Consider the following 11,357-nt stretch of genomic DNA (forward strand, 5'->3'; position numbering starts at 1 on the left):
GGTAGGAGAAAGTTTTGATGGGGAAGGTTGGTGGATAGCAGGAGAATGAGCCTCAGGCCCAGGAGAGCAGCTGGGAGGAAGCACAGACTCAGGAGAGTAAAAGGCTTTATGGGAGGAAACCCCTGGACCTGATCATGAAATGTGCTGCAGGGAGTCTGAGCAGACCAGGAAGGGAGGCCTTATTGACCAGAAAAGGAAGAAAAAGCACAACCTAAAAGTTGAGAGTTATGTTTTATTCGGTGCACAAAACTGAGAACTTAAGCCTGAAATGCAGCCTCTCTGATAAGCTGTAAGGAACTGCTCCAAAGAGGCAAGGGAGGAGCCAGGATACACAGCAGTAAACAGAGACCAGGTAGTCGGAGCATCAAAAGACTACTGTTAATCAAAGAAAATCAGACATCTCAAGTTAAGGAGTTTAACACTTTTCTGTGTATGGGAAGATGCAAGCGTCTGGGCTCACTGATATCATTCCTTTGATATGCACCTCAGTTATCTGGGGCCAGTGCCCTCAGCTTTCTCATCCTCAGTCTCCTCAGGGTGCATCCTTTGGGGTGCCTGCAGTGTCTCATGGCTTGATAGCCGCAACATCCTTTGTTTACTGCTATGGCAGGCACCATTTTTTCACTGTAGTCTTAACTGCCAGGCTAGAGAGTTTGGTTTGTATTCTGTAGGAATGGAGAGGTAAGTCATTCAACGACTTGCTGTGTGGTTGGTTTGATTGTTGTTTCTAACCACCATGTGAAATTGTCTAGTAAAGGCCAAAAGACAATCTAAGCTGATTCGGTGTCATTAAGACTGCAATGGAGGGGAGCAGAAGGCCTCCCCAAACTGGAAGAGTAGGGGATTGGAGGGGTGAATCATTGGAATTTATGGCTGAAAGAGTATCTAGTTTTCTCTCTATCCCAACGAAGTCCTTTTAATAACATCCTCATAAGTAGCTGTCTAGTCTCTTTTTGAACATTGGCCTTAACAGGAAGCTTACTGCTGCTCATAATATCCTAGTCTGTTGGTAGGTTAGACTTGGTCAGTTCACAGTGTGAGAAGATAAGATTTTTTTCTCCCTATCAAGATGAATCTGTTTCCTTGTCCTCCCATCCCTGGTCCTCAGTTGCTTCTTAGTCCCTCAGGAGGCCAGTCAGGCTCAGAGGCATCCAGGGCTCTCCCCTCCCCCTTTTCTCTTCCAGGAACAGAAGCCTATTTATTTATTTTTTTCTGCTGGGAATAGTAAATCCAAGTTACAACTAGAGAGGCCAAAGGTAGTCCCTTCAACATCCTCTTGAACACATTCACCTGATAGTTTTAAACAATAAGCTCCTTAAGGCCAAGAAGATTTGTTGGATGAATGGAGAGATAGTGAAGATGTGGAGAGCTGAGGTGGAGTGTGTGTGTGTGTGTGTGTGTGTGTGTGTACCCACAAGTGTGTATTCGCCTTGTCTTTGGTGCCAGAGGCGAATGTGCATCACGCCCCATACTGACTGATAGCTGAATGGAATTCTCTTCCCCGCTTGAAAATAAAACATGATCTTGACCAGAGAGAAAAGTGAGAGTATGGCTGTCAAGTCTCCATCAGAGATGTCTAGGAAAGGGTAGAATACCCTCTGCTGAACAGTCAGGTCTGTTCTCCCTATTTTGACAGACCTGCCAGTTCTATACCACCCGTTCTCCCAGCGCTTGGACTTTGTAAACAAAACAGTAAAAAATAAAGTTATTCTTTTGTTTCGCAAACACCTGCCCTTGACCTTCAAGTTGATGAGAAAATGATGCCCTGGGAACTCGGAGGGGTGGGCTCTGTGTGGAAAGTTAATGTACTTGGGCTCCCACAGGGGGTTGGGGGTTGGGGGGTTGGGCAGGTGGGGGCTGGTACAGACTTGTGCCCACAATGGTGTTACTTTCAGGCCCTGTTCCTCCATGGCAACAGAGATGCAGTGGTTCTCCCTAGCCAAGCAGGTGCTGGCCGTGACGTGAGGATGGTTCTGTTGTACTTTCATGACTCATGACATTTCCTCTTCTAGACAGAAGATGTGGAGGGGAGCTGGGTGATTTCACCGGATACATCGAATCCCCAAACTATCCAGGCAATTACCCAGCCAACACAGAATGTACCTGGACCATCAATCCACCCCCTAAGCGCCGCATCTTGATTGTGGTCCCTGAGATCTTTCTGCCCATAGAGGACGACTGTGGAGACTACCTCGTGATGCGGAAAACCGGTACGTCCCACCCCTCTGCTACCCTCCCTTTCTGAGGCCAGCAGGGAAGCCTGACGGCACGCTACCTGGCTTTATTATTTAAAAAAAATTTTATTGATGTAGAGTTGATTTACAAGATCATGTGAGTTTCAGGTGTACAAAACAGTGATTCAGACTCTTTTCCCTTATAGATTATTACATAATATTAAGTATAGTTCCCTGTGCTGTACAATACGTTCTTGTTGGTTATGCCTGACTTTAAATGGGATATGCAGGCCTAGAATGCCACCCTGTATTAGAACAGAGATGAGACATGAGTTTATAGAGTTTGCCAAGAAAACAAAATTTAGACAAAACCACAGGTTGAGACCTCCTGTTGAACACTAGAGGAAGCAGTCCTGCAGGTCAGTCTCCCCTCTGTGCTCACTGGGAAGCCTCTTCTGCAAGGACACAGTGTCAGTGAACCTCAGGGAGGGCTGACTTCAGGACTCCAGACACAGGCCTCACCCTGGGAAACAACTCATGGCTTGGGCACTGACCAAGACCAACAGCCTGGTCCAGCCAGGAGGGCCCCACCTCCCATCCTGATGCATGACCCGGTGTCCATAAAAGGATACTGCCAGCAACACAGCTTAGAGGCAGCATAGTGAGGGGGCTCTGCAGCAGGACTTCCTGGGTCAGAATCCCAGCTCCACCTCTTATTAGTTCTATGATCTTGGAATATATTCTGGAACTTTCTGCCTCAATGTGCTCATCTGTTAAAATGATAATAATAGTTGCTACCTCATAGGGTTGTCATGAGGAATAAATCAGTTTATATTTGCAAAGCACTGAGAATAATAATGACACATCAGGCCACCACATAGTGTTTGCCATTCTTATTAGTGGTTACAATGCCTGAAGTCAGGTGTGAGTCTGAATCCTGATTTTTCCACATAGTAGCTGTGTGACCCTGTGTGAGCCTTATAATTAATCTCTCTATAAGTGAGGGAACCACTGCACCAACTTCCTGTTGTTTGGGGGAGGGCAGGATTAAGTGAGATAAAGTCCATAAAGTGCAGAGCACACTGCCTGGTCCTAGGAAGCATGCAGCCAATGGTGGTGATTATCACTAGGTTATCGCAGTTTGGCTCTAGAATGTGAGGTCCCTAACTCAGCTCCTGCATTACTGCTGCAGCTTGAGCTGCTGCTGTTTGCCAGCCAAGGGCCTTGCAGTGAGCTGTCTCTAGGGCACACAGTCACCAGCTGCATCTACTAGATTTCCAGGACTGTGTCCCTTCCGAGGACTCCACTGGTCCTGAAGAACCCTTGCACATGACTTGTTCTGTGGCGTGAGTATATGAAAAGATGAGTGTCCATTGTCTGCAGGCTCAGTGGTGACTTGAACCCCATCCCCTCCAACTTCCCTTGGCAGCTTCATCCAATTCTGTGACAACGTATGAAACCTGCCAGACCTATGAACGCCCCATCGCCTTCACCTCCAGATCCAAGAGGCTGTGGATTCAGTTTAAGTCCAATGAGGGGAACAGCGCCAGAGGGTTCCAGGTCCCATACGTGACATACGATGGTGAGCACTGTGAAGCTCAGGCTGCAGCATGTGTAAGAAGCAGCTCTGGTTTGAACAGAAGCCACTCTGGGCCAGCTGGTGGAGTGCTGACAAGCACGCATGCTCAGAAGGGCAGGCAGGTTATGGAGAAAGGACACTGCTGACTCACAAGTGCCAGTTTCTAAGCGGGCATTTGGGGACACTAACTACAGGCATGAAAAGATGTTTGAGAAAGTAAATAAAAGGGAACATAGCTCGATGGGGTAGAACGTGGACGTTGGAGTTAGGCAGATTGGGTATCATCTCTTTTGTGACTTTGTGATGTTACCAACTCTAGGCTTCATTTTCTTAATATGTAAATGAAGATAGATAATCATTAGACTCAATGTGAGAGTTCAGTGGGATAATCCATAAAGAACTTGATTTGTTGCCTGGCACATAGTAAATGCTCAGCAAATATTAACTTATTATGGTTGTGGCTTTTCTTCTATGGAATCCTAAGGATGGGGAAAAAGACCTGAGTTCTGGTCTTGTCTCTGCCACTAAATTGCTGTTTAACTTTGGGCAAGTTATATGACCTCTGGTTTTACTTTCTTCTTGTTAAATGAAGGGGTGGCTGATGTGAGCCCTGGGGCCCTATCTAGTTCTGAGACTTGGGTGACAAACATTTACTAGGAACACAGAATGAACTAGATCCTGTCCTGGAGGGACTTATAACCTAGTGGGGGAAGAGTCATCTATTCATCATGAACTTACTCATTCATCCATGCAGCAAATATTTAATGAGCATCTACTATGCCAGGTATTGAGTGAAGTGCTGGAGACAATGTGGTTAGTGATAGTCATAAAATGTATATGGTATCATAGATGCTACAACAGAGCATGTACAAGGCTCTGTGTGAGGACAGAGAAGGGGTTGCAGTTCACTTTGCACTTTTGGAGAGAATAAAGCAAAGTCTCAAGAGGTTTGAGTCAAAAGAATTTATAAGTTTTCTTATAAGTGGCAGGAAGAACATTCAGGAAAAGAAAATGACATAGGTGAAATGATGGAGTACTTGGCATGTTGGGGACTGATGATTTGGCCAATTGGTAGGGTGCATGGGGCTCAGCAGTGAGATGAGAGTAGTAGGAGGCAGACTTAGGCTATGATGAGACTCAAGTGCCAAGCTCAGAAGGGTAGACCTAATCTTATAGGGAGCCATTGAAGGTTTTCAGGCAGACAAGTATGAAAAGTTGGTGTTTTGGAAAGACAGTATTCTATGGAGTTCCTAAGAACACCTCACATAGTTTATTTCTAACATGTGATAAAATCTAGAATCATCATCCTGGTGCCTGAAACATGTCAGACACCAAGACAAGGGATCTCAGCATCAGACTCCTAGGTGGACACACGTGGCTCCCATGTGGCTCTGCAGGGAGACAGAATACCTCCTCTCCCCACAGGCAGCCAGCCCTCAATCGCCCCCATCTGGGATGAGGAAGGCACCCAAAACCCACGGAGAAGCCAAAACAAATGTCACCAGAGCTCACACACTTTAGTTCAGGCTGTTCTTAACTCTGTGACACATGAAAACATCTTGTTTTTTTAATTAAAAAAATTCAAATAAAGAGTTGTCACTTGAACTAGAGAAAATTACTCTGGTTAGGCTCATGAGAATGGATCTGGCGTGTCAGAGCAGAAAATAGTTGAAAAATGCTGCTTTGGCCATGCAGAGGCCTCTTAAGTCCTCACCAGAGCCTATTTAATATTTTCTCTCAACATATATTTCAGCCAAGTCTGATATCTGGTTCTAAACCCAGAAGAACAGCAGTATCGCATTGAAAAGGGGCAGCCGAGGCTGCTACAGACTAGCCCACCGGCCTGGAGAAGCAGGAGGGCCACAGCTGGGCTAATGTTGCAGAACTTAGGAGGATCAGTGCCAAGTGCCCTTGACCGGCACATTCCTCCCAGAAGCCCAGGCAGTAGATGCGACTGCACCTCTTTCCTGGTTTATAGATGAGGCTGCTCTGGCTTAGAGATTTAAGTAAGCACCCGAGGACACAGGAGGAAAAAGTTACAGGGCCTTTGGGGCTCCTGAGTTCTTACCTACAACATTGGAGTGCTTTTCCCATGACAACTGGAGCAAATGAGGAGACAGTCGTTCTTAAAAGCAGAGGAAAGATTAAAAAAAAAAAAGAAGATGGTGCTTTTGAGGACTTCCCCAAAGGTCCAGTGGTTAAGGCTCCACGCTCCCAACCCAGGGCCCCGGTTCAATCCCTGATCAGAGAACTAGATCCCACATGCTGCAACTCAGACCCGGTGGCGCCAAATAAATAAATAAGAATTAAAAAAAGGATGGTTATCTGGAAGCATTTGGGATAGTGGCAGACAGCTCTCCAGCATAGTGACAGGTGTTCCTAATGGTAAACTCCTCATCAGAAGGGGCTAATTCTCTGAGGTAGAAACTCTGCAGCAGAGGAATTCAAGATTAAAAAAAAAGTACCCTTATTCATATTTTATAGATTTTGTATCCACTAAAATTAAAGGATAAGAAGAAAGAGACCAAATGAACAGAGGACCAGAGATATTGTACAAACATGTATTCAATTAGTAATTATGAGTATTATCCTATGAATTTCCATTTCCCATCACCTGACTAGGGGAAACTTTTGAGAACTCCTCCCACACAGTTTCAGTGATGTTCTTATCATTTGTTTGGTTTTGTTGCACATGATATGCATACAAAGAGGCACTTTTTTTCTGCCTGGAATTTTAGAGATTGTGTCTTGCATATGCTTGATTTGAATTATGACTGTAGGAAATAGGCTAGACTTCAAAACGCTACTGCATCAAGGAGGATGATAACTGAGAATTGAGCTTTGGGATTTAGCAACGTGAAGGTCACTGGGGACCCCAACAAGCAGTTTTGGGGGAGTGGTAGGGGCCACTGTTGACTGGAATGGGTTTGGGAGAGAAAGAAAATAATAGAATTGGAGACAGTGAGTGCTGACAATTCTTTCAAGGAGTTTTGCTACGAAGGGGAACAAAGACATGGGATGGAAGCTGGAGGGAAAAATGAGGTCAAGAGAAAGTTTTAAAAAAAACGAAAAACTAGAGACACAACAGCATGTGTGTTATGCTGATGTGAAAGACTAGCAGAGAGAGAAAAGTCATAATGAAGGAAAGGAAGGGCAGAGTGACAGGAATAACGCCCTTGATTTGGTAAGAGAAGAGGGAGCTGGTGAGCAAAGTGGAGGGAGGAGCCTCTGAGGTTTCATCTGAGGGAAAAGGAATGGGAGAGGGGTGTACAGGTGCTGGTGGATGACAGGAGGTGAGGGAGAGTCTGTGGGAGTCTCTGATTGGCTTCTTAGTATCAGAGGGGTCATTGTTCTCATGGCAGCTGTGTTACCCACCAGGGTTCTTGGCCTTCCCCAATCATTCCTAGAGGCCAGACGAGAAATTCAGGCAAGGCTTTACTGGGGCCCTGTTGCAGTGGCCAGGGGAGGGAGAACAAACAGCTTCCCTTGATTGCTTGCTCGCTGCTCCCTGCTCCCCGAGAGGGTGCAAGCTTGTTCCTTATATGGGTGAGGGTAGGGGTGTGTCCAGGGGTCGGGCTGGAAGGGTGGCTTAGGTGTTTTGCCCACCCCTGTAGTGGTGTTGTATGCAGGGGGCATGGGCAGTACTCTGCTTTTGCTCCAGGCTCTTCAAAAGTGGCAGTTGGGTTTTTTGGTCTCCTTGTATCTTTGGGGTCCAGAGTTTGCCCCAACTGAATATGCATGCCGTTATTTTTAGCCCCATACAGTTTCTTTGTATTTTGTTCCAGAAGTGGTGTGTCTAGGTGCAAGCATTGCAGCACTGCTGCACAGGGTCCCAGGTCCCAGCCTGTCTCAGCTGCAGGGGCATTTCTCAGAACATTATTTGAACAATTAAAGAAAAGAGTGAGCTTGGAAACAACTAAACCATAGCAATGAAAAATATGTCCTTTTTTCAAACAGAGGACTACCAGGAGCTCATTGAAGACATAGTTCGAGACGGCAGGCTCTATGCATCTGAGAACCATCAGGAAATACTTAAGGTGAGTGTGGACCTAGATGGGCGTGGCAGTTACCCATGCCAAGCACCACAGAGGAAAGTTTCCTCTCCCACCACGTTGCTGCCTTTCAGACACTGAACCTGTTCTGGGCTGAGGGCAGTTTTATATCTTCACCAGACTTAGTTTCTTTAAACAACAACAAAAGGGAGTTGTTTTTAGTGTTGTCAAGTGTTTGTTGTGTTGTTTAGTCGCTAAGTTGTGCCCGAATCTTTTGTGACCCCGTGGACTGTAGCCCCACCAGTCTCCTCTGTCCATGACATTTTGCAGGCAAGAATATTGGAGTGGGTTGCCATTTCTTTCTCCAGGGGAGCTTCCCAACCCAGGGATGGAACCCATGTCTCCTGCATTGGCAGATGGATTCTTTACCACTGAGCCACCAGGGAAGCTGTTTTTAGTGTTGTCAAGTAAAGTTGTATTTTTTAATCTAGAAATGTGAGGAAGAGCAGTGGGAAACTTGTTTATCATAAATCCAAGCCAGCAGCAAACCATGTTTTCATGTTTATTCTCCAAATAGTTGAAGAGTCTTGGCTCCTTGTTCATCCTTCAAGCCTGAAGTTCACCAACTTTCAGATATTTATAAGTATAAATAAACACTTGCCACATCACTAACCCTATAAATATTCCCCAAATTCCAAAGTTATCATGTGGTTTAGAAAAAAATTTTTTACATATTAAGTTTTCTGTTATAAAATAATATGTGCTTGTTCAAGATCCTTGGGGAAAAAAATACTGGAAAAAAGGATAAAAATCAGAGGAAACAATTTTCACAAAGTGTTTTTCAGCTGATCAACTTACTGTCTCAGAGTGGGGCATTATAGTTCCATTGGCAAAATGTCATCATGTTTAAATATTTTGGCCCAGTAACAAAAATTCTGTTCTTTTTAGGATAAGAAACTGATCAAGGCTCTGTTTGATGTCCTGGCCCACCCCCAGAACTATTTCAAGTACACAGCCCAGGAGTCCCGGGAAATGTTTCCACGATCCTTCATCCGATTACTCCGTTCCAAAGTGTCCAGGTTTTTGAGGCCTTACAAATAAGTCTGCCCACGTGCCACTTGACACAGTGTTCGGCCTGTGGGCTGGCAGGACACAGCCATCTGCTTCTGCAGCCAGCATAGACGGATAACGCTGCCTCTAGTAGCAGTGACTGGTTAGAGTTCAATTTTTATAGATAATACAGATATTTTGGTAAATTGAACTTGGTTTTTCTTTCCCAGCATTATAGATGTGGACAGAGAATGGGCTTGAGTCTTACCCGCTTCTCAATGGTGTGGGCAGCCATCTTGGATACATCAAGGGCTGGCTGAGCTGGATTTCAGTCAGCTTAGATGACTCACCTGTCCTTCTCCGTCCTCACTCCTCCTCGAGGGGGCTGCCTTGTCTGAAACTTCAGCTTCTTCCAGCATAGCCCTCCCTAAGGGAGCCCTCTGTACTCAGATGTTGGCTCTGACCAGGCAGAGCAGGAAAGGGGGGAGGAAGGGAAGGGGAGCCCTCCAGACACCATCCACCTCCCCCCATCCCCCCGAGACCTGGGAGGACCCGGTTTTCTCCACAGCCTTCTCCCGTCTGTATGACTTAAATTTGATCCCAGCAGCTTGGATTCCAAGCAGTGATCACCAAAAAATACTTAAAGTGGAAAGAATTAGAAATAAAAAGGTAGAAACTCAGCACTTCCACAGACATCATAATGTGGACCTGTTGATGACCTTCCATGTTGCCAGGTTCCATCTCGTAGCAAATGCACTGTGCTTGTCTTACACCTGCAGCCGTGCCTTCAGGGCACTGCTCTTCTGGGCACTGAGGAAGGGCCTGGAGAGTTCAGATCCGACGTGATCTCCTGGTGGATGTGACTCCATCCATCATGAAAAGGAGATTCACACACCCTCAGTCAGTACCGCCAAGGGTCCTCTTTCCACCTGGGCTTCCCGCCATGGGGCGGTGGAGGTCCAGGCGGGAGGTGGTATGGCCTAGCCTGTCACATTTGCCTTCCTTCCCCTACTCCAAGCTCAGAGACCGACTGGGCTCCGAGGGCATGAGCTGCATGGCTCAGGGTGGCCTCACTCCCTTAATAGTCACACCACCGCCAGAAGCAGCTACACTAATCCCAGCCTCTGAGTACTGCAGAATCATCTCACTTTCAGTCAACACAGTGGGACCTCACAATCATGTTCTCCCACAGGAATTTGATTTTTCAATACTATTGAATTTTTTAAAACTGAAATCCACAGGCAAAAATCTTATTACAGTGAATAAAAAAATTCTATCAAACAAGCTGCCATTTCCCTAATGAATGGATTGCCTACAGGCAACCATAGTGTTTTATTTCAGTAACAAACTAACTCCACACACAATCAGTTCTATAAATCAAAGGACCAAAAAAAATGATAAACAAATATTTGTGAAGAAGACGAAGATTATTTCATTGTTGAATTCACTTTTTACCTCAGTGATTTTTTTTCAACCTATAAGCAATATTGATTTTTTTAAAGCCCTTAATCAAAGTTTTTTAAATTATTTGAATGGTCCTAAATACCCTTTTCTAAGTCTCTCATGAAAAACTTGAACATCTTCATTTTTAAAGGTATCATTAATACAAGTCCTTGGAATTTATAATGCCGGAACTTGGCCTACATTTCTGAGTCTGACTATAAGATGAAAATTCAGATGTAACATAACGTGAGTTAGTGACCTGACCGATGGGGTGAGCTGAACTGCACCATTCTGTCCAAGCATGTTAGTAACTATATGCTCAGGACTGTCTGGTTCTGTGCTGCTGATTTCATAAGAAGGCAGCTGATGGCAGTACTTGGGGGTTGGAAGGAGGCTGCATAAACCTGGTCTCTGTGAAACATCCTCCAGGAGCCGGGCCATGTACGAGCCACTGAGGCCTTTATGAAACTTCCTGTCTATACCCATCAACTACTCTGAGAGACTCTGTGGTCCCTTTGGAAGGCTGGTGGGCAGGGGCTACTCATACTATCTGCTAAATCAATAAATAGTTAACTAATATCACCTCTTTGCCTTAGGGCTGTACAATGACAAGACAGACAAGGTCTTGTTATTTTAGAACTTAGCATTTAGAGGGAGGAGACAGACAATGAACAAACCAACATGAAAAGTATCAGCTAGTAGTAAGTGTTATGTTGAAAATTAAAATAGGTTAATATAACGGATGATGGTGTGGCTGTTCTAGGTTTGGGAATCGTGAGGGTCCTTCTGGGTAAATGATATTTCAACTGAAAAAAAATGGCAAGAAGGAATCAGCCTTGGGCCAATCAGGGGGAGGAACATTCCGGAGAGAGGAAAGTCGGGTGCAAAGGCTATCCAGGCAGGAAAAAGCATGTGTGTGGATAACAGACTAGTGAGAAGTCAAGTGGTATGAGATGAGACCGGGAAACCAGACAGGGCCAGAGCACACTAGGCTTTGGAATCCAGAATGAGGGGTATGGGTTTAATTCTAAATATGTTGCAAAAGTTTTAGAAGGGGGTTAAACAGAAAAGCGGGGTGACCTGATTATGTTTTTAAAAGAGAGATCTAGTTACTATATG

The 11,357-nt window shown here is 45.2% G+C and overlaps 1 protein-coding gene across 6 annotated transcripts in view; it reads left to right on the forward strand.

The window, feature by feature from the left end:
• Positions 1-9,006, forward strand: part of SCUBE2 (signal peptide, CUB domain and EGF like domain containing 2) — a 68,039-nt gene extending 59,033 nt beyond the window's left edge. For 5 of the 6 annotated variants that reach the window (XM_081540726.1, XM_081540728.1, XM_081540727.1 and 2 more), the window contains 4 exons: positions 2,013-2,210; positions 3,604-3,756; positions 7,711-7,790; positions 8,694-9,006. In XM_081540726.1, the coding sequence (XP_081396852.1) occupies positions 2,013-2,210; positions 3,604-3,756; positions 7,711-7,790; positions 8,694-8,846 (584 nt within the window). In that variant the 3' untranslated portion in view covers positions 8,847-9,006. The remainder of the gene's footprint in view (positions 1-2,012; positions 2,211-3,603; positions 3,757-7,710; positions 7,791-8,693) is intronic. The other variant, XM_081540731.1, reaches the window with a different exon arrangement.
• The last annotated feature ends 2,351 nt before the right edge of the window (positions 9,007-11,357 follow it).

Source organism: Giraffa tippelskirchi, chromosome 11 (assembly GCF_054371585.1).
Source record: "Giraffa tippelskirchi isolate mGirTip1 chromosome 11, T2T-mGirTip1v1.2.pri, whole genome shotgun sequence".
In the NCBI taxonomy this organism is placed as follows: Eukaryota; Metazoa; Chordata; class Mammalia; order Artiodactyla; family Giraffidae; genus Giraffa; species Giraffa tippelskirchi.